General features: G+C 42.3%; 1 protein-coding gene and 1 long non-coding RNA gene across 5 annotated transcripts; one reads left to right on the forward strand and one right to left on the reverse strand.

Annotated features, from left to right (window-relative positions):
- Window positions 1–1,864: 1,864 nt before the first annotated feature.
- On the reverse strand, window positions 1,865–4,087 carry LOC309369010. Its single transcript, XR_014168006.1, has 2 exons — window positions 4,013–4,087; window positions 1,865–2,033 (listed from the first exon to the last, which is right to left on the reverse strand). It is a non-coding gene; the product is annotated as an uncharacterized lncRNA (long non-coding RNA).
- LOC309368966 (beta-1,4-galactosyltransferase 3-like) lies at window positions 3,581–23,557 on the forward strand. Of its 4 annotated transcripts, none has more exons than XM_081909418.1 (7): window positions 3,581–3,735; window positions 7,500–7,984; window positions 13,638–13,873; window positions 18,785–18,975; window positions 20,157–20,279; window positions 22,427–22,531; window positions 23,269–23,557. In XM_081909418.1, the coding sequence occupies exons 2-7, from the start codon at window positions 7,732–7,734 to the stop codon at window positions 23,435–23,437; spliced, it is 1,077 nt and encodes a 358-aa protein (XP_081765544.1). In that variant the 5' UTR covers window positions 3,581–3,735; window positions 7,500–7,731; the 3' UTR covers window positions 23,438–23,557. The 4 variants fall into 4 exon arrangements, with proteins under 4 accessions (XP_081765544.1, XP_081765547.1, XP_081765545.1 ...); XM_081909419.1 differs by lacking the exon at window positions 3,581–3,735 and adding an exon at window positions 3,755–3,807; XM_081909420.1 differs by lacking the exon at window positions 3,581–3,735 and adding an exon at window positions 4,096–4,224.

A 23,557-nucleotide genomic window follows, 5' to 3' on the forward strand; every position in this document is an offset into this window, starting at 1 on the left:
TTTTTTAAAAAAATAATAACTGTCAGGGGTCCTTTACCTTTATGTGTGATATAACAGTGTACCACCAGATGGCGCTGTGGGGTCCCATTTATTTCTGTACCTGTTTTCCCTGTTTAAATTTATAGGAGCGTTAATCCTAGAATAATAGGCAGGTAGAACTTTAGAATGTAATAATCTGATTGGCCGTGGGAGCCGTCCAATCTAGCTCCATAAGGGAAGTTTGAACCAGCCTATCAGGTGTGACCTGGGGTGTGACCTGGGGTGTGAACAAGGATATATAGCCAGGCAAGCACTGACGGACACACCCGATGACTGACAGTTTTTATTACAAACTGATATACAGTGGTGCCTCGCAAGACGAAATTAATCCGTTCCGCAAGTCTCTTCATGTTGCGGTTTTTTCGTCTTGCGAAGCATGGCTATTAGCGGCTTAGCGGCTATTAACGGCTTAGCGGCTTTAAGAAAAAGGAAACAAACTCGCAAGAACTCACAAGAAATTCGTCTTGCGGTTGCGGAACGACTAAAAAAACGGAAAACTCTTTCGTCTTGCGCATTTTTCGTCTTGCGAGGCATTCTTCTTGCAAGGTACCACTGTAAACTCCACAAAACTAAGGGTTCTCTCAGAGTACATTTCACCCACCCAGCTGCCCGCCTTGCAATTTCCATGTTTTGTACCCCCAGGCCCCCACACACCCACAAAAGGTATAAAGAAATGGTGTCACAAAGAAGCAAAGGAATCCGAACATTCTCCCTTCACCTGACAAAAACAAAAACACCCCACCTCTGTTCACCCACCACTCTGAAGGCCTCAAACACACATATGCACACCAACGTCTGATTCTTTGGACATGATTTCCCAAAATCATGCAGCATCAACCACAGAGGCTTCCTAGCTTAAAGTGTAACGTTTTGTCCATTTGACAACACTGTTTTTATATTGGCATAGCATTTGGGAGAGCCTTAATGGATATTAATTACATTTAACGAAGGCTGGATTTCTCTGAAAACCAAAACAGGATCAAAACATTTTTGTGTGTGTTCACATTGGAGTAATTGGGGCACTTGCTTTAGGCCATGTTTGTTTGTTCAGCCTCCAATCTTTCTATTTACATGGGCTAAGATGGAAACCATCCGAGTCTGACTCTTCTTGGCTGATAGTTCCTGGGGACCAATAAAAAGGGGGTTATTGCTTGCAACAAATGTTCCCGTTTGCTTCAATGTTTGATTAAGCAGTCTGAAGCTAGGTCGTTCTGTGTAGAAGAGCACCTTGAGAATTGTGTGCTATCCACCTGTCTAGACTGCCGATTACGGCTATCTAGAAATGGCCATGTTTTATTAAAAAGTTAGTTATGAGGATTCATGCAGTTTCTTCATGCTTCTTCATTACACAAGTTTCTTGGTTTTGAGGTGCACCCATCAAAGAACAGCAGGGGATTTATGACCAAGAGTCAAATTAGTCAAATTAGCAGTGAAGCTGTCTGGGGCTGCAAGTTTGTGCCCTCACTCTACTTTTACTTTAAAAATAAAAGCATCCAGCTCTTATGGATGAAAAGAAGTACTACTTAAAAATTGGTGGTGGTGGTGTGTGTGTTGACATTCTGGCAGCCCAACCTTATTCTTGTTCCTCATCCACCCACAGCAAGTTCCACTGATTTCATGGTGCTTAGTCCTACAATGTGTGGCTTAAAAAACAAAGTATGTGGCTTGATCTGCCTGTCTATTTGTAAATGAATGATTGCTGTTAAAGCAGAGTAGAACGAGGAAATACACTTGTCATTTGAATGAGCATTTTGCCCAATGCCAGTTCCTCATTTGCATTGCAAAACAGTTGCAAGTCAAATTTCAGCCTCATGTGGAAAGGTGATTGATTTGGATATTTAATTTTTTTTATTAAGTTTCAACATTTTTTAAAGAAATACAATCAAAACACCATTTTGCCTTCTCTCTTATTTTTGTCGACTTCCCACCTCCTTTTCTATGGGGCTCTCCTTCTGTCGCACCCTATCTTCTTGATTTGCATTGTCACGTGGCTCCTATTCAAAAGTTATTTGGTGTAGAAAGAATGGCACAGTTTCAGATAGAATGGAGAGATGCCTACACACAAATCTTTATGCGCAGAGGCTTATTTCGGACATTAAAATGAATTCATGTAGACTGCCCCTCCCTTTGGTGCTGGTGCAGTAGTAACAGTGTCAGGATAGATCCAAGGAGACCAAGGCTCAAATCGCCACTCAGCCATCAGACACACTGGGAGAATTTGAGCTAGTCACCAACTTTTCTCAGCCCACCTTATAGGATGGGCTGTGAGGATAAAAATGGAGGGGGAGGAATGATCCATTGAATGCTACCTTGAGATCCTTGGAGAATGTGTGGAGTATATTTTCTACACAGAACAATATCTGAAAAGATGTTCCCTGTCTTATGGCTACTATTCCATTACCTTACACATCTCCCGAGAGACCTTCCTATAATGCAGACCCTCTTCTCTGGATAAACTACCCTTGTCCATTCTCTTAAAATTTGCTTTCAGAATGCTGCTTTGCTTCAATGGCAGCAGACCTTCTAAATTGGACTGAGTATTGGGATATAGCTTGAAAACATATCTGTAAAATATTCTGGTGAAGGATTTCATCGAGCACAGACTACCCTTCTTTCTGACAGACTCAGACCTGCTTTGCGTCAGTAAGTTTGCTGTGCCACGTGCAGTCTCTGTGGCCTTGGGCTAACCTAGCAGATCTGTCTCATTCCTGAATACAGCACTTAGGTCCCAAAACGCAAAGGTTGGTGGTGTATATTAGAACTAGCAAAACTAGTGAGATAGTGGAATCAACCCAAAGGGGTTTAAGGCAGCAATATATTAAGCTTGAACCTACCAAATAAAGCCAATTTTAAAAATTAACTGGTAAACTTGGTTTTAATAATTGATGGTAATGATATTTAAAAACAATATTAGTATGTCTATAAATGTAGTGGAAGCTGACAGCCACATCTACTAGTCATTTTGATGCTTTCGTTGCTTCTCAACTTTTCCTTTTAATGTAAAGGCATAAAATGAATTGTTATGTTTCTGCTATGAAATGTCGATACTCTCACACTGTAATAGCCCCGAGAGCTGTGCAACTTATATCTCTTATGCTTTGCAACACACAGCGAAAGTTGCAAAACAGGGCAGCCAATATAATGTGGAGGGTTGAACACTTTCCCTATGGGGAGGGGAAATGGCTTTTAAGGGCATTTTGCATCTGAGGCTTTTTAGATAAGAAGAAAAAAAAACCAAGTATGTGGCATGAATGTGATATAAAATTTTGTATGAGGTGCAGAAGGTGGATAGGGAGAGATCAGCCTTTGCTCCTATCCAGCAGAGCTCTTCCGTCCACTTTGACACTGTGCTGCTGCTTTTGTATTAAATATTATTTTCTTCTCAGATTTTAATCTTTTCCCTGCTCTTTAGAGAACGAGAGGGAAGGATTCTCTCTGAGAGAGAGAGAGAGAGAGAGAGACTCCGTCTGACAGGCGCCGATTCCACAGGCAGGAGCCCTAGTGGACTCCGATTCCCAGCATGCAACGCTAACCCCACCGAGAGGGCCTAGGCGTCACGTTGCATCTCGGGAGCTGTAGTCCTAGAAACCCTTGTTATGCAAAAAAAACACGGGGATGAAGCGAGGAGGTGGGCGGGTCCCGACGACAGCCCTCTGGACGGAAGTGTTGCACACGCGCGTTCTCTCAGGCGGGCAGGTGAGCAGCCCCATCTCTCGCCCTCGGCGGCGGCGGCACCTGTTCGCTCGTCAGGCTTCTCTGAGAAGCGGGGTGGGTTGGGGGGGGGGGAGGGAGGGAACGGGGCTTTGTGTGAGCCGTCAAGAGGTGGCGGGTTGGGGCCGGGAACCCAAGCAGGCCGGGGGCTGGGGAAGAAGTCAAGACATACAAAGTTGCCCTTTGTCCCGTAGAGTGAGTTAAGCGACTCTCCAAAGTCTCCTCGACTGCAGCCTTTGGGTGGGGGTTAAGTTAAATTTACCCCGCCTCTTCCAGCGCTGCTGTGTCCGCTTCTCAACCCTCCTCTTCCACCCTCACCCCCCGCGGTTGTTTTCTCCTCAGAGGAAAAAATGCGAAACGTCACAGTTCTGGTTGGCAATAATAATGATAATAAAGGAGTCCAAACTGTCATACGCTGACTTAATCCCTCTCAGACACACATTGTGGGGATAACAGGCTGTGTTACTGGCCTTGGTACGCGATTTTTTAAAATGGCATAGCCAGGATTTTTGCTAGTGGGGGCTGACTTTTGTAAGGGTGGGGGACTTCGGATTTGTATTGATTTTGATTGATTTGGCTATGCCCATGTTTGTGAGGAATAAATTAATAAGGGGTTCCCCCACTGCCACACACAAATGTAGAAGATCCGAGTTGCAAAAGCTCTGTGAGGGGTTCGCTATTTAAAAGCAGCTTTAGTCACTTTTTGAGGACTCACAAAGCAGTGTACGAACAGGGTCAAGGCAGGATGTCATGATGAAATAGCCACCATAGCAAGCATACAGGTTAGAAGAAAATCCTTCCTGCCCCACCCGCTAGAGGATTACCGATTCACTGCTATGGTAAAATCCCGAGGTTCTCAGTTGTGTTCAATAGGAAGCTCTCACTCAGCTTTACCCGGGCCTAATGGAAGATCCAAAAATGGCTTCCAGTGTGAATGCACAAGCTCCCTGTTTTGCACAATACTGTAGATCATTGGTAGGCAAACTAAGGCCTGGGGGCTGGATCTGGCCCAATCGCCTTCTAAATCCGGCCCGTGGACGGTCCAGGAATCAGCGTGTTTTTACATGAGTAGAATGTGTCCTTTTCTTTAAAATGCATCTCTGGGTGATTTGTGGGGCCTGCCTGGTGTTTTTACATGAGTAGAATGTTTGCTTTTATTTCAAATGCATCTCTGGGTTATTTGTGGGGCATAGGAATTCATTCATATCCCCCCCCAAAAAAAATAGTCCGGCCCCCCACAAGGTCTGAGGGACGGTGGACCGGCCCCCTGCTGAAAAGGTTTGCTGACCCCTACTGTAGATTGATTGCTGGCCTCTCCTCTTATTTCTCTATTTTGCCTTCCATTGGCACAGTTCAGGGGCTTGCTTGACCCTCTTCTGAAGCTTCCTCCCCCCCCCCCCCAAAAAAGCACCACATTATGGCTGGACTGCTAAGGACACTTAGAAGCGCCACTTCTGAGAGAAAAATATGCTCAAGACTGCTCTGTGTGGGTAGAGGTAGAGGTGGGAAACCACCTTCTTACCCCTTGTGATTTTCTCCTATCTCTCCGCCCGCCCCCCTTTACATTTTCTATCAGTAGAAAGTTTATTCCATTCTGTTGTAGAGTGTAGGCCAGGGGTCAGCAAACTTTTTCAACAGGGGGCCGGCTCACTCAGACCTTCTGGGGGGCTGGACCATATTTTGAAGGGGAAAAAATATGAACGAATTTCTATGAAAAAGGTGAGATGGCAGGGCTCTTTTAACTCCTTTTAAGATGTCCCCACCAATCCTGCTGGTTCTCAGCGGTTGTGAAAAGACTCTGCATATGGTTGAAAGTCTTTGTGTCAATCTGTCTGATTTCCTTCCCACCCCCATGTTCCATGACTGACTCCTGATATTAAAAACAGTATCTGGGGTTCAGGCATGAGATATTCTAATATACTGTTCTATAAGATCAACTGAGTATTTCCCCTGTGCTTCAAGGACACTGCGTTCTGGATTTTGAAAACCCTGAGAGTCAAAGACCATTTGAAAGAACAGTCATTCTCATTTCAGTGACCTAGGACATGTTTGAGTGCCAGATCAAATTACATTCAACTTTCCCTGTCTGGTTGAAAGAACACCTGTTCTCAGATGAATAGAGAGAGTCAACCAGCTAGCAGTGAACCACACTGAAACTCTTGCACTACTGGGATTATATTCAAGTAGTTCAAAACACCCAGCTGCCATAATAATTCGTATAACAGCAAGAAAGGCCATAAAGTACAATTACTTAGCCAATAAAAATGACAGTATGTGAGAACAGCAATGAGAAAATATATTATTAATAATTCTTTTTTTCTTCTGGATGAGGACAACAGTTTACTTAAAACACATTTTGTAATGGTTTTATGTAGAGCAATCTATTTTACTGGGTTAGAAAATGATAATTCCTGTGAACACTCATGCAAGGTGTGCTCAGTGTTTTCATTGTTGTTGCAAGTTTATCTTGATACCCAAATATGCTGCCAGTCCTTAATATTGTGAGTATGCAATGCGGTTTCTTCCCAAGTAATGTATTTTGTTTGTTTGTTTACTACAACATTTGTAATTTCTATTTTCAAGTTTTATTTGCCTGTGTCCCAGGTGGTAAAAATTAAGACGCCTGTGTTTTAAGTAGCATAGGGTGCTGCAGTCTGCCTCTCATTCACTTGCTAGTACTGTACAGTATTGGTTATATTTGCTTGTACAAAAGTAAGGGTCCAGTCGTATACTGCATTTACGTGCACTTTGCAAAATGGGCTGTTCTTCTGAATAAGAATACATAGTATTGCTTTGTAAAATTAAGAAAAATGCCAAATAAGTATAATATTATGCTAATTAAGTGTTAAATTATGTATTTTGTATTGTTAAAGCAGCAAAACAACTTTAGGTTTGATAAATAATTAAGTAAGCATTGAATATATTTCACAGTTTCTAAAATTTTAAATCTAGGCAAACACACTGACTGACTTATGCTTAGCTGCCAAAGAATACTGAGTCTCAGTTGGAAAAGAGAAACATAAAACTTAGGGTTGGGAGGAGAAATAGTTTATTCTGATTCCTGAAAGAGGGCCTGGCCAACTGACTGGAACCCTGAATAGGAGTACTCTACATTGCAATATTGCTTTAGATCCTATTGTATTATATGTAATAATTAAGCTTGGGTTAATCTTTCTCCTGAAACAAGAGTTTCAGTAATGGAAAGAAAATGTATTGGCTAAAAACCCAGAATTTAATCTGAAGTGTGGAGATCGGGATCTGCAACAAAACGTAATTTTAAATGGCAGCATTTTGAAACTGTTCCACTCCACAGTGGCAAGTGGGAAACAGGTGATTATAGATTGCCTCCAGTAAATGCTCATACATTTATATAAATTAAATACATAAATGAATTGAAAGTCACAGCCCTCCCACTTTGCTTCTGCTGTCAGCCCTTTTTTCTATCTAACTCAGTTTCATCAAGCTGCCTTTCATTCACTTGCTAGTACAGTATTGGTTATATTTGCTTATACAAGCTGAACTGGTGGCTGTTCTCTAAGCTTCTGGCAGAGAGCTTTCATAGTCATGTTACCTGAGCTGCTTTTGACTGGAGACACCAGATGAACCTGGGACCACCTAACACGGAAGAGGTTAAACAATTGTTAGTTTTAAAACAGTATTCCTAGTTATAGTTTATATGCCATTATATCCAGTTAGAAGTCAAATGTATTGTTAGCACCTTTTCATTGCTTTTCTCATTTTAATTGCAGATTGAATAATAGAAGAATGGATAAAGATGCACAGAAGATGTTTAAAATCTAAGATGTTTGATCTGCAATAATAATATAAGTTGCATTATATCCTGTGAGAACTTGGGGCATTTTCCAAAGATGCTAGCTCCCTTATTCAGCTGCCCATCGAGAACATTTACTGTTCCATTGCACTGTACCCATGAAGTTAAAATGTTGGTGTGTCTTGAAGAATTAAGTGTTTAGCCTAAGTATGGCTTTTGGAAAGAAAATGTCCCTTTCTCGAGTAGAAAATCCCTGCTTTCTGCTTTTTTTGATAATCTTTCAAGCAATATTCATCTTGATCCTGTACCGAGGCAGCAATTCAACCGTATATCGGACTTCTTTTCCACTACCTCGCCCATTGGACTATTCAAAAACAGAGGATGTCTATACAAATCTCAGTTTGTTCACTCCTGCTCCTGATAAAGCAAATATGCGGTACTGCACTGAGTCATCAATATTGGGTATGTATTGTTGCAGGTTGATGTTGGTAATGCATCCTAATGATTTGAGTTGCACATGAAAGCTGTATTTGGCTGTGATCCTAACTCGCACTTAGGAGCAGCAGGGCTGCATGAAGTAGTGGAGCCACCATCTCTTCCATTTCCTGGTTGTACTGCTCAGGGATAAGGAGGGACACACACACACAGTAAAATTTCCAGTTTTCACTGTGCCAGCTCCTGGCTGGTGTTGCAGAGGGGCCTGGATCAGGCCCATTGGTAGTAGCTGGACTGACTAAGGCTCCATAAGAACCTCAGCTGGGTGAAGTGGGATCCACCTTGTTCACAGAGCACACCCCACACTGCCAGGACTGGGTAGAGGGAAACCTGCTGCATTCTATCTCTCCAGTTAAGCTGATTGGATTTTAGGATTGCTTTACCTGTATATGGGATAGTTATTATACTGGGACCGATGTGTGAAAGCATCTTTCGTAGTAGCATTAATTTCAAATATTATATCATTCTTTTACAATATAGAATTTTGATGGGAAATTACACCTGCTGGCTTGTATTTTCTAGTGCTGGAATTGCAGGATATCCATTAAACAATGTACCGTATTTTTTGCCCCATAGGATGCACCAGCCCATAGGACGCACCAAGTTTTTTGGGGGGGGAATAAAGAAAAAAAATTATTCCCCCCGCAGGCGCTTGTGGGGCCGACAGCGGGGAGAAGCGCTCTTCTCCCCGCTGCCCGCCTTCAGACCAGGTCCGGGGACAGCGGGAAGACGCACTGCGTCTCCCCGCTGTCCCTGGAGATTGCGGGGCTGGCGGCAGGGAGAAGCACACGTCTCCCCGCCATCAGCCTCCAAACCACATCGGGAGACAGCGGGATGGCAGCGTTCCGCCTCCCCGCTGTCCCCCAACCTTGTGGGGCTGGTGCTGGGGCTCTCCTGAAGCCTGGAGAGCGAGAGGGGTCGGTGCGCACCGACCCCTCTCGCTCTCCAGGCTTCAGTGAAAGCCTGCATTCGCCCCATAGGACAAACACACATTTTCCCTTCATTTTTGGATGGGAAAAAGTGCGTCCTATAGGGCGAAAAAATACGGTATGTGCTTCCTTTTTTGAGTCAACAAACAGCATCATAAAAGCCTGTAGCTATATCAACTACTTTTGTTTCTGTCCTTGACTGACTGGGGATTGTCTTTGTTATGTGTTTGATAAATGGTTGGTTTGTTGTGCTAAGAGAACCTTGGCTACTACAGGAAACATTGATTTGATATTGGATGACCTTCCAGTGGACCCATTGTGTTTGAGCTGTTTGACTGTGGAACAGTCTCCCTCTGGAGGTTGCAGACTCTCCTTCTTTGGAGGATTTTAAGCGGAGGTTGGGTGGTCATCTGCCATGGATGCTTTAGCTGAGATTCCTGCATTGCAGGGGGTTGGACTAGATTACCCTTGGGTCCCTTCCAACTCTACGATTGTATGATAATACAATTTTCATATGCTAATTAGGTAATAAATTATACATTTTGTGTTGTTAAATCAGTAAAAGAAGTTTCGACTTTATCAGAAAGGCAGTACTGTACTGTGTGTATTTACTGCCCCCACCCCAATTATGCATTACTAATGAAAGTAAGGCAGTTTATTTCAGGAGTGATTTCAGTTTTATATCCTCAGAATGCAGGCACAAAAGCAGACAAATTTATATTCAGGCATTCCAAGCTATGCCTGGGGGACAGGTTTAGCAACTGTTCCCTTCTTCCAGGTGATAGCTGTATGCTACAGGGGCAGTCAATGATCTGACTTTCTGCATAACTTGGGTTTTGATGAGATGTGATTTTGGTTTCCCAGGTCTTCCAAATATTCATACTCACACATCTGCCATACAACAGCAGATACACAACTTTGGCTTTGTATTGCTTTGCTATTAAAGGCAGCCCTGTTTAGGGAAGTTTTTAACATTTCATGCTGTGCTGTTCCCAATCAAATGTTAAAATTTGATTGGGAGCTGCCCAGAGTGGCTGGGGAAACTCAGCCAGATGGGCGGGGAAACTCAGCCAGATGGGCGGGGTATAAATAAATAAATAAATAAATAAATAATAAAGCTACCTCATGAGCAAAGCTCCATTGGTGTACTGTATCCTAATCTCATATGACAAATGCTGCCCAACACTTGGACTTTTTATACATAAGGCATTTGAGACTCAGTCCACATTAGTCTGACAAGAGATTTTGATTGTCCTTTTAACTTTTTGCCTTTGTTGTTGAAATTTAAGAAACCCTATGTTAATTTGGCTGGTGAACTTGCTTTTGTATTTTGGGTTGTAGGATTGTGTTCTTTTTGCATTACTTTCCTATATTAATCCTCCATTGGAAGCAGTTCCTTTTGCTATAAGTAGCTGTCCTTTTTAAGAATTGCTGTTCATCTTAAGATGTTTTTCAGTGTGCTAGATATTAGCATCCAGTACCTCTTATCTTGCATGCTGCTATTTTAAAAAAACTTAATCTTTTTCAGTAACTACTTCTGAATAACTGCCTGACTCTGGGTTTGTGCTTGCATTATCTGCTCCAATGACTGTTTTTCCTACTGCTGTACTGGTTTTGACATAAGGCCAAACCATAGTTTAGCACAGGGGTAGGGAACTGGCTCTTGTGCTTGCGTTGTCTATTCCAGTGCCTGTTTTTCTTACTGCTGGACTGGTTTTGACATAATGCTCGCCATAGTCTAGCACAGGAGTAGGGAACAGGATCTAGTTGACAGGCCGATTCCTTGTTTTCCCACCCAACTCTGGCAGGCCTCTCAGCTGTCCATCACGCAACATCACTATTATTTCAGTTGACCAATTCGTTCTTTGCAGCCAAGTCATCACCCTTGGCTTGTGTTTTTTCCACATGACGGCGAGTTCAGAATTGTTTATTACTGTTTTGGAATAACCTCCAGCTTGCTGTGTCATCCAAACCCAAATTGTGTTTAATCTTAACTATGGTTAGCAAAAGCATGCTGACTTGGACTCAAACTCCCATCAGTCCCAGTCCTCCCATCAGATATGACCTGAGTTGTGGTTCAGCAACATCTGGAGGACTATAAGTTCCCCATTTCTTCTCTCTTCTCATTACATTCCGATCAAGCCAATATTATAAGGTGGGGGGTGAAATGAGAGGGAGTTGTGATGGTACTATATCCTAGGCAGCATTCATTTGGTTTTGATAAAGCTTGTGTAAATCATTCTGTGTGGCAGTGGCAATATCAGCAAATAGGAGCCAGACAAAGTATAGTTGCCATTCTGTGACTCCTGATGGGAAAGCAGTAGATTTGCAGTAATGAAATTCACACACTTGAAAAAGTGACACTGTCAATCTTTCAGCCCTTGTCTAGGAAAACAAGTAATAGCTGACTCAATCCAAATAGTGTAGTCAGGTTGTGGAAGAGATGGTTTTCTTTGCTTTTGTATGCAGTAAATGTCTAGGGTCCTCATTAGTAGTGGGAAGAAATAACTTCATTTCCATATTCTTGAAGGGTAAGGTTTGTAGTAGGCTGCGCTGCTTTTTGAGAAGATGAGTGTACCCATGATTGAATCATCAGTATAATCTGCTTAGTTACCAATGAAGTCTTCTGCACCAACCATAGCCATAACCAATGCTGGATTGTAGTGTGGTGCAGGCGGTTCCTTTGCACAAGACGCTGAGCTGAGGGGGCGCAAAATAATAATGATGATGATAATAAAACCTATATTTATACAGGCACCAATTGAGAAGATCCATTTTAAAAGCAACAGCACTAAAAGGAATTATTGTGAAGATAAGGAATATTTTTTTTGGGGGGGGCGGTGTATGTGCCAAATCCTGTCCTTGCCCAGGGCGTCATATTACCAAAGTCCTCCCCTCCCATTACTATTACTGAGAACTGTTCTTTTCCTCTTGAATTAGTGTAATTTTCAGAGCAGATCTGATCCCTCCTAGTTTAGAGAGTTTGTTGGAAGCTGCCCAGAGTGGCTGGGGCAACCCACTCAGATGGGCACGGGATTATTATTGTTGTTGTTATTTTGGTATGTTAACTTTAATTTTATATTCCTTAAGTAAGTGTGGTTTGACTTCCTATGCTCTCCTCCTACCCTTTTCCTTCCCTTGAAGCCAACTGAATATCTTGAACCTTTTAATCCTCCTTGTTCTGCATAGCTTATTCTTTTTGGTGATGTCACTATTTTCTAGACCATTCTAATTATGTGATTTATTCAGCTGTTAAAAGAGATCAACAGTGTGGCCAGGTGTTGTTACTCGCAGTGTTTGTGTGGTCTGTCTCGTGTGGATGCATGAAGGAAGTCACACAGTACAGTGGAACCTCGGGTTAAGAACTTAATTCGTTCTGGAGGTCCGTTCTTAACCTGAAACTGTTCTTAACCTGAGGTACCACTTTAGCTATTGGGGCCTCCCGCTGCCACCGCACCGCCACCGCGCGATTTCTGTTCTCATCCTGAAGCAAAGTTCTTAACCCGAGGTACTATTTCTGGGTTAGCAGAGTCTGTAACCTGAAGTGTCTGTAACCCGAGGTACCACTGTATGCTCTTCTTGTTTTCCATTTCTTCTTTGTACAGGTGCAATCATTGGATCTGCTTGAGTTAAAGGAACCAACGTTTGTTCTATACAGGATTAGAGTATGGGGATGCTCTAGTCTGCAGTAAATCCATTCCTCCTTCACTCTAAACCACCTTATATATGCAATTTAGTTGTAGTGTCCTTGCTGTGCTGGTGCAATGTCATATTCAACTGCGTGCTGGCATAGCAATTGGTGTTCCCTTGGCATAAGAAGGATCAGTCCCTCAGAATAGTAAATAGAGTTGGTCAATGTATAGCTTTATACCAGCCTCTGGTTTCAAGGCTGCTATTGATTGTGAAAATGGAACACTTTTAATTTAAAAATGTTTATTGAAGCGCTATGACCCCACTGACCCAAGGAAGCTGCATTGTATACTTAATAGCTCTTGCTGTTTAAAGGCAAATTAAGTACTGCTTCCACAATTAAATATATTTTCTGTGAAGTACTTATATAAAAACATGCTGTAATTTAAAAACTACCTAGAGTTTGTTAGAAAGCAGTTGACTAGCTTCTTATTGCAAGGGATTGGGTGATTTGTGCCTGTCCCTAATTGATTTTGCGTTCTGACATAATGGCCTTGTTTGGATGAGCCTTGGGATCATGCACTCAAAGAAGCATTCATTTTAAACTAGCAGCAGCTTGCTGGGGGCATCTAAGCTCAGGCAAGCTGCAAATCAAATTGTACTCCTATGATGCTGGCTTTCTTTAGTTTAGCTTAGTTTAGCCATAGTTTAGGGTTTGGACGGAATGCTAAACCAGTTAATCTTAAACGGAAGTAGAAGCTTCTAATCTCCTCTGCATCCTTATCAGAGGAGAGGGGAAATGCACAGGCCTGAGGCTTGGAAAGGCTTGCTCTCCTAATGCTAATTAGTGGTTTAGTCAGTTATGTCTGAGCTCAGCCAGAGCCTCCCACACTCATTCTTGTAGAAGAAAAATGTTTAAATCAGCACCTGTGCTCTACCAACTATCCTCATAGGATACTTTATCTCAATGAATAACTTATTCTGAAACTTGTATAATTTAAAGAGGTTTTCAAAGTGGTTTTTCTCTCTTCCTCACCCACTTAACCCTTTTTCTCATACAGTTGGACCCTTAGCCGTCACATTTGACACACTACCCAGTGAAGAAACGATCATCAGCAAAAACCCGTATGTCCAGTCAGGTGGTCACTACAGCCCTCCACACTGTGTGGCTCGCTACAAAACTGCTGTCATTGTGCCACACAAAAATCACGAGAAACACTTGCAGCACTTCCTCTATTATCTCCATCCCTTCCTTCAGCGTCAGCAGATTAACTACTGTATCTACTTGATTCATCAGGTAAGCCAAACCAAAGGCACACTGCAAGTCTCTTTAACATGTTTTTTTTAAAATAAAATGAGCTAACGCAAAGGTTGTCAGATAAGTACAGAATATGGGAGTGTGCCTGCAGTTTCGATATACGGCTGTCTATAAAGTGCTCCTCATAAAATCAAAATCTGCTTTACGTAGAATCTGTTATTCAAAAGCAGCAATGCGGCAGCAAGCAAAGGCTATAGCAGCCAAGACTGCTGCTTGTGGCTGGAAAGCCAAACAGGAAGTTTGTGACTGTTGCCATGGGAACAAAGGGGCAGTCCATTCTGTACTGAGCACCGGATGTTAGCTCAGTGGGTTTGTCATATGACCTGTACAGGACGTACATGGGTGGAGTTTATTCTAACTGCTGATGAGTGCAGACATGTTTTCTCTGTACTGAAGTAAAAGACAGGAATAAAAGATGTAAATAGATTTCTGTCTGCTTCTTTCCCCTCCCTGGGGACACCAAAGGGGAGAGAGGAGCAGTTGGTGTGTTTTCCTCACAGCCTGAGGAAAATCGCCGGAACGGACCTCGAGTATGTTGTTTCCTGCCGGGAGTCGCCGGAGGGAGGTCTAAGGAATTCAGCCGGTGCCTGAACAGATAGGCACATACCTCAAGAAGTGGCCAGAATTCCAAAAGTGGTAGCAGACGCCGGTTGCTGTTTTCATCGACCTCTGCATCAAGAAGTGGCCTCCATGGAAGCCTGAGGTGAGAAGGCTGATTCTCTGCAGCCAGAAGCTGACCAGAAGAATCTGAAAGCCAAGCAACGGAGCCCAGGTATGAGATTTTCGGGCTTAGAAGAGTGAAAGCAGATTGAGTTATTCTCTGCTTCACGGGGAGCAGCGTTTGGGTAAAACAGCTCCAGTCAAAAGAGAAACCGCATTCCAAACATTCCTGTGGTTAATCCTGTCCAAGGGATGGAATGCACTGTTGCTAAGCGACGCCCTTCAGCGAAGGCCATGCCTCAGAGAGGAGAAGTGAAAGTTAAAATGGAATGTTTTGACTACACAGTCTGAAGAGCTCTTGGAAATTTCCAACGCAGCCAGCGTTGAGAGCTGCCAGGTGCACAGAGTGTAAACAAGCCAGCTATTGGATTTTAGAGGCTTGTGATTGAGAGTCAATGCAAGGACTCAAAATGGATGCAAAGAAGGGAGCTTTGCCTTCTCCACCCCTTCTGACCAGTGACAATTATGCATCTTGGTCTATTAAGATGAAGGCCCTGCTGCAGAATCAGAGACTGTTTGGGGTGATTGAAAATCCCATTCCAGCAGCACCAACGCGTGCTTGGGAGTCACAGGATGTGAAGGCCAGAACTGCTATAATTCTGTGCGTGTCAGATTCGCAGTTGATCCACATACAAGATTTAGGCCACGCGAGAGATGTTTGGGACACGCTGAGAAGGACACATCAGAGAGATGCAGGTTCTTCAGCGTTGCTGTATTTTGAGAAGCTGACCAACCTGAGGCTTGCGCCTGATGGAGATGTTCAAGCGCACCTGACGGAAATGAAATTTCTGCGTCAGCAGATGGTGGAACGTAACTTCCGTCTGCAGGAGGAAGTGTTTTGCTTCATGGTGATCAACAGCCTGAATCGGACTTACAAAACAGTTGCCAGTCAGCTGGGGTCTCTCCCAGCAGCGGATCTCACTTCGGAGAGGGTCTTTGCCGTCGTGTTGAATGAACATGACAGACTTGCCGCCCTGGAAGTCAAGGACAGGGGGAGCAAAGAACGGAGTTCTAACGCCCCTAATGCTGTTGCTACTGGAGGAAACGCCGAAGCTTTAAACGTTGTCCGATGTTACAATTGTGACCAAACTGGGCATCTTCAGCGGAACTGCAAGAAGCCACGTCGAAACAGAGGAGCTAAGGCGAGCTCCACAAAGTCTGAAGCGTCAGACAAAAGTCACACCAAGCCAAAGGCAAAGACTGCAAAAGCTTTGATGTCGCTAAAAGCCACACCAGAGGTGGGAAACTTCTTTGTCCTAGACACTGGAGCCACAGTTCACATGACAGGACACAGAGGACTATTTTCTACGTTTGAGAAGCAAAGCTTCGCGGTGCAACTAGCCAACGGTCAAGAGCTGGAAGCGACCGGAATTGGGACTGTGTATCTTAAAAGTCTGAACTTGACTATAAACAATGTTTATTTGGTTCCAGAGTTGAAGTATAATCTGCTCAGCGTTTCGCAGATTGCCAAGAAGGGACTAAAACTGTCCTATGATGATCAGAACTGCAAGATCTACAAAGATGGAGAGTTGTATCTTTCTGCCAAAGAGAAAGATGGACTGTATTTGTTGACTTTTGATCAAAGTGATTACATGGAATATAATTCTTGTGATTCTAACATGGTCTCTTTTACAGGTGTAGCCAAGAATAACGCCAAGCAGGTCACCTCGAGGGTCGACAAGGCATTTCAGCGGGTGTATGCTGATGTGATTGGTCCTCTAGCACCCTCTAGAGGCAATGCAAAGTATTACCTAATATGTGTTGATTCTTTTACAGGTTTTGTCTGGATTTATCTTTTGGAGAGACCGAAAGAAGCCTTAGAAAGGTTTAAAGAGTTTTGTGACAAGGTTAAAAATATGCATGATGCTGACATAAATTGTCTTTGCACAGATGAGAAGCCAATTTTCTTTTTACAGGTTTTCCAGAGGTTCCTGAAGAAGAAAGGGATAAGACACAAAACTGCTAGTTCTGAAGAAGCTTGGAACAAATGTGTTTGTGTTAGGGTGAACAGAGAATTGCAAAAGGGAATGCATGCGCAATTGCTAAGTTCACATTTGCCACATGAGTACTGGGCTGAATCGCTAATGTCATATTGTTACACGTGGTTGAGAAAGTTTTCAAAAGAGTTGGGATGTTCTCCTTTTGAGAAACTGTTCCACAGAAAACCTTCTGTTGCCCATTTCAAGGTTTTTGGGTCTCATGTGAGAACAGAAGCTCCAGGTGGAGTAAAGAATGCCAGAGGCATTTTTGTGGGTTATGAAAAGGGTCTCTACAGAGTAATTTTGTCTGAATCTGGTCAGGTGATTCTCACAAAATTTCTAGAGAGTGCTCCTGAACAGGAGAGAGTGATTGTTCACACATTTCCCACAGGTGATGATGATTCTGATGATGATGATGATGAGTTTGATCTTATTGAGGTCAGTACTACTGATGATGACAGCGATAGCTCAGACAGCTCAGTTGTCACAGTCATTGAGAGGAAATCTCACATAATGACTAGACCCTCAGAAGAGGAGGATGAACCACTGATTAAGCTTAGTACTGGTTCTCCAGAGAGTCCAAAGGCTGAACCAGAAAGCACACAAGAGCAGCACCTCTTACGTAGGTCTGAGAGAGCAACGAAGGGTGTACCACCCAAGAGGTATTCACTAGAGTTTGCTAACTTAGCTGTTGCTGTTGTAAACGACCAAGGTCAAATTGAAGCTGTGTCTGAGTCAGAGACAAAGGCACAACAGAGAGTTGCTAACCAAGGTAATGCAGAAGCACTCATTCCTTGGAAGTCACACAACCAGAGAGGTACATTGGTAAAACCAGTGGCGGGTAGTTCCAAGGGTGGAACTGAAACAACAGGGGAGTGTTATACATATAACAACTGTTTGTTTTCTTCTCTGGATGACGCTTTGCTCGCAGCACGCATTGATACTTTAGGGGGAGTATGTTATTCAAAAGCAGCAATGCGGCAGCAAGCAAAGGCTATAGCAGCCAAGACTGCTGCTTGTGGCTGGAAAGCCAAACAGGAAGTTTGTGACTGTTGCCATGGGAACAAAGGGGCAGTCCATTCTGTACTGAGCACCGGATGTTAGCTCAGTGGGTTTGTCATATGACCTGTACAGGACGTACATGGGTGGAGTTTATTCTAACTGCTGATGAGTGCAGACATGTTTTCTCTGTACTGAAGTAAAAGACAGGAATAAAAGATGTAAATAGATTTCTGTCTGCTTCTTTCCCCTCCCTGGGGACACCAAAGGGGAGAGAGGAGCAGTTGGTGTGTTTTCCTCACAGCCTGAGGAAAATCGCCGGAACGGACCTCGAGTATGTTGTTTCCTGCCGGGAGTCGCCGGAGGGAGGTCTAAGGAATTCAGCCGGTGCCTGAACAGATAGGCACATACCTCAAGAAGTGGCCAGAATTCCAACAGAATCTTCTGTGGAGAAAAAAGTTGAAATGTCAAGGATGCTGCTGCTTTCTAAATTGCAAGTGGTTAATCTTCTAATCAGCCATGCTGCTTTTATGCCAGATGGAGTACATGCTATGAGTGCTGCTTAGTCCACACGCTTCCTATGGATGTTTCTATGAAAATAATGTGATCTGCTGGGGATTTAAAAAAATAAAAAATGAAATCACATGTAAAGATCAGAAACAAAAGGGAAGTACTGAAGAGAAGGCCATTTGTGGAGGGGTTAATTAGTTGTTTTTCATTTCTAGGTGTGAATGTGTACAATTGATATCAGGCTTGATATCAGGCTTGTATGTTACAAATTTTGTGGTCATGACACTCATTATTAATCATGTAAACACTTTACAGCTGTTAACATATTCCAGTCCTGAAATGTTGGCAATCTTGGTCCAGTGATTATTAGCTCCATTTTGCTTCCTCCACTTCCTCAGATCCTCATTCTCCACTTACCTTTCTTCATGTTCTTCTTTACTTAATAGCTATTCTTCACCCTTATTTTAGCCTCCTTATCTCTCATCCCATAGTCCAGCTGCTTGTGTGAGGTGGCGATCCCTTCCTAACCACTAATTTTGTCTTTCCTCACAGTTGCTGGACTGATTGATACGCCAAGCATGCCGAATATCTCAGTGTCACAAAAGCAACACAATATATTATGAGCACCCTCTAACCAATTCATCATTGTGTTCTGCGGCTGATTTTCGTTTTCTCTTTTCAGGCTGGAAGTGGCCCATTTAACCGAGCAAAGCTTCTTAACGTTGGAGTCCGTGAGGCAATGAAAGACGATGGCTGGGACTGCCTGCTTCTGCATGATGTGGACCTCATTCCAGAGAATGATTATAATGTTTATGCCTGTGATGATTATTTCCCCAAACAACTGTCCACTGCTATTGACAAGTTATACTACAGGTAATAAATATCCTAAGGAAAAGGTATACTAGGTCCATAAACCATAATATTACCATTGGCTGGGGGCGGGCAGGAGAGAGGAGAAGAAATGTAACACAAGTAGTACAAAAATGCAAATAGCACAAATGAAAATGAATTTATTAAATAATAATTGTTTAAAAATTATAAGGGTTAACACTGGGCCAAGTGCTTTGCAGTCAACCAGCAGTTTTGCAGGTTCTGGCAATTTCATTTTTTATGAAGCAATTGGATAGAATACGTCTACTCCTTTTCCCCTTCTAACATTGTGTGCATATGGATTAGGGTACGGAGCATAAAACCACACAGGTGTTCTCCTGCATGCGCTTCTTTTGTATGGCACTTTGAACTTGGGATTGTAAGTCACATTGAATTTATTTGCAATTTATTTTTATTTGCAAATACAACAAACCTTTAGAAAAAATGTGGCGGTGAGAAGCATACAATCAACAATAAAATGTTCTTCATAAAACAAGTAGAAAATACATTAGATAAGCCTAATACATCAACACAGCACCCTTCAGGAATGCCGATGTGTTTTAAGCAGATGTGTGAGTGCCAATACTGCAAGTGCCTTCCTGGTGTTCATTGGAAGCACATTCCAAAGTGCTTTGTTTCTGTTGCAAGGGAAAACTGTTTTCTGGTATTTCCTTACTTCTAAGCATGCTTAAATCATGGCCTTAATATTGAGGTGTAAGAGAGAAGAAACTTGGAAGGTATGTTTTTAAGCATACTGAATTCTTGAACTTTTTCCAGAACTAATACTCCCTGTATTCACAACACTTCTGGTACAGCATCAGGAGCACTAAACTTGCATGAATGTGAAAGTCATTGTGTCCTGATGCTCTGTGCAGGACCAAAGAAAAATAAAGTATTCTAGTTTGTTGTGCCAGACGCATGTACTCTTTGCTTTCCACAGTGCAGTGCATTATATATATATATATATATATATATATATATATATATATATATGCAGGTTTTGGTGTCCTCGGGTGTCTTCCCGTGTAAAAGACACCCGAGGACACCAAAACCTGCATTCCTGTACCCGTGAAAATCTACGAAAGCATATATATATATATATATATATATATATATATATATATATATATATATATATATATATATATATTGGTAAACTGATCTAGGTTTATTTTTCTTTGTAGTTTCCCATACTGGTCCTTTTTTGGTGGTGTAATTGCTTTGACCCCAGAGCATTACATGAAGATAAATGGATTTCCAAATACCTTCTGGGACAAAGATGGTGAAGATGATGACATTGCTGAAAGGTACTATTGAGGAACAGGCGTTGAAAAAGGTTGTGATAAATTCAAACATAACAACAGTTAAGTTGTGCCTGCTTAAAAGAATGATGTGAGAGCTCTCCATCGCTCAATAGGACCTCTGTTCAGAAAGTGGTTGGTAATTACTTCATTTGATAGGTTGGATTTAAAGGTGCCCTTTTGCGTGTGGAATGTGTTTTCCATTCAAAGAAGCACAGCTTGCACCTTTAGTTAGAAAAGTGTGAGAAAAGTTGGCTGAAATGGCAGAACATTTGAAAACCGTCCTCTGAAAGCTGCTATTCCAAGGACGGGGCTCTACGGTGCAAGAATCTATAAACAAGCCTGAAGCTGCACTGCAGGGAACAGAAATTTTCACTCTGTTGTTTGTTTGTTTTTAAATCCAAACTCCTTGTACCATGTGACAAGCTGCTTAGGAATTTCCAAAGCAGTTTATGATAAAGGGTAGAAGATTGCTGTCTGAGATAAAAGGGCACCCATACAAACCTTTGCAGACAGTTAAAAAGACTTTAGATTGGGATGTGTACAGGGGGCTGCAAGGTGACAAGGTGGTTTCTTACTGGGCGTTGAATTAAATGTCAGCCAGTTGCTAGTTTGAGCAAAGATCAGCCCTATCAAACATGAATGTGGCAAAGTCTTGTGAAATTTCTGTTCATCTTTCCCGGGCGTTTTTCTGTTCCCAAACACGGTTGACAGAATATAAAAATATAAATGGAACACTTTGTTCTAACCGCTGTTCAAAGTAAAGGTGACTAACCTGTGGGCGGTATCCAGGCCTCGCCGCCCCATGTTTTGTGCCCCTCAAGATGTCCCCAAATTTGTTGATTTTTGTTGAAAGGCAGAATTACCCCCCCCCCCATTTTTCTAGTTGTTAAAAATGTGTTAACATTGACTAACTCTAGTGTGATGCCAAATTGTTTTTGTGCCCTTCATGCTCCCTATTTGTCCATTTTATTGTTATTAATTACCATTCCTGAGGATCTCCTCCTGTGATTCTGTGGTGCCTAATAATTGTTGTGAAACCAAAGACCCCCTTCTCTAATTCCTTCTTTAAAAAATTGTTAATGAATGATACATAATTTAAAATAGTGCAGAATAGCAGATGGGAAAGTATTTTGGAATGTAGACTTGATAACTGCAGTCCTCACTTTGGCCCAGTGCATTTGAAGCAGAGAAATCTGACACGGCTTCACCCGCCTGATAGGCTTTCATACTGGCCACTGAGGACGCGAAGCCATTGTCAGCATATGTGGTTATATTAAGACAATGTTACTCATATGCCTGCCCCCCTTTCAAAAAAAGGAAAAAGCATTTCTAAGGAACCGCATTGAAGCTCATCAGATTGAACTTCAAAGAATTGGTTTCCTAACCCTAACCCTGATACAGAGTGGAGGCTGGTGCTAAAATCTGTTATTTCGGGTTTTGTGAGCCATTTTTGAGCAGAGGCAGAGCAATGCACCCAAGGTAGGACAAGAAAGAAAACGGCTGGCCTGATCTTATATAATTCCACCCACCAAGAGCAAATTATCCAGCCATCTTGTGTCTGTGTCACTGCTAGACAGAAAATAATTGACAATCATGAACCCTTAGAATATGCCAGTCCTCAAATCAAGGTGACAGAATTTATGGGACTGGCTGAGATGACCGGCAGAATCCGTGACCAGAGGAGAGAGACGGTGGAAGAGGACTGGAGGAAGTTTAAAATTTATCTTAAGAACTATTGTAAAATTTCGGAATGTTGAGATGTCAAAGGGTATGAGATACAGAATTATAGCGGTTAAATTTGAAATATGAGAAAATTTAAGGAAAAATAGCTTTGAATTTGAACGAAGGATTGCTAAGAACTGATATTTTAAAATTAAGGATGCAGTGAAGGGGAGGTTTGGGGAAGTCACATTATGTGTCAGTTTGTATTGTTTTGTTGTTTTTGTTTTGTATGCTTTGTTATTTTTTATGTTTGTGAAAATTAATAAAAATATTTTTTTAAAAAATAAAAAAAATAGAATATGCCAGTCCTAACCATTTCACCTTTGTTGCTGTCTGCCTTGATTTTGCCATTTTTATGGAGAAATGTTCTGAAATGCATGTACTTATGCTTGTAAATTAACATTTTCACCATCTCTTCACTTCAAAAGGATTGCTATCGCAGGAATGGGAATAGAGCGTGTTCCACTTTATGTTGGGCATTACAAAATGATAGACTATGGACAAGCTGCTGAACGTGTACAGAACCTTAAAAGGTGAATACAGATTTTCTTCTTTCCATGACCGGTTTTATATGCACTACACTTCCCAGCAGACAGGGCTTGTAACACATTGCATCCGCACCAGATCAAACCACACCCTCACCCTTGAGCCAGGATATATTTTTAAGTAGTAGAGACTTACAGTCTTTGGCAACTCAAATTCATTGTTTATCAATGTAACTACCGGCAGGATGGAGCAAAATATTTAAATATCGCATTGATAAACATCTCCCCAACAGCCAGAGTTGAGGCATTCCAGCAGCTCTACTAGAATGGAGATAAATGAACAGCAGAGGTGCCTATCAGCTACATCATCTGACGCAGAAACTCTTCTCAGCTTTAGCTGTTGCGGCTGCTTTGAGCTGAGAGATACTGTATATGCTCAGAGGCACACCAAGCAGATTACTGGACTGCCCTCGGTTCATAGCACTCAGATAGATTGAAAACTATGCCGCTCTTTGGCTGCACCTGGCCTTTTTGGTATTGAAGGCTCTGCTTGTGAAGGTATTCAGTCTGCCACCAAATTTCCCGAAAGAGCCTCATGTGCTTAATAGCGGCACCTCCTACTTGGCAGTTTTTCTTTGCAAGAATTCACCTATCCACGTTTCATAGCACTAGAAAACTTCCTCTTCATCTCTGCTGAAAAACCTAGACCTGTAACACTGATATCTGATTAGCATTTTTCTCTCTGTCCCTGCCTCACATAACTCCACCTTTACTTTCCCTTCTAGGCCTGCTGAACTGAACACTAAAAAAACGTGGAGAGATGATGGGATGAATTCTTTGGAATACAAACTCCTGGGAAAGAAGAAGTACCGTCTGTATGTTAACATTACTGTGGATATTGGGGCTGCACCCGTCCTACCACCCGAGGGCAAAAGCAAAGGAAACAAAGCCTGAGTCTGGCAGCATTGGACTCTTGCAGTGCTGGAGTTTGCTGGGTACAAAAGGATTGTGTGAAGATGCATTTTTAAAGCTTCTATTTACAAGTAAAATAATAATAAAGTCACCACGAATGAA

The sequence above is a fragment of the Podarcis melisellensis genome (genome assembly GCF_964234715.1).
Source record: "Podarcis melisellensis genome assembly, chromosome: 4".
In the NCBI taxonomy this organism is placed as follows: domain Eukaryota; kingdom Metazoa; phylum Chordata; class Lepidosauria; order Squamata; family Lacertidae; genus Podarcis; species Podarcis melisellensis.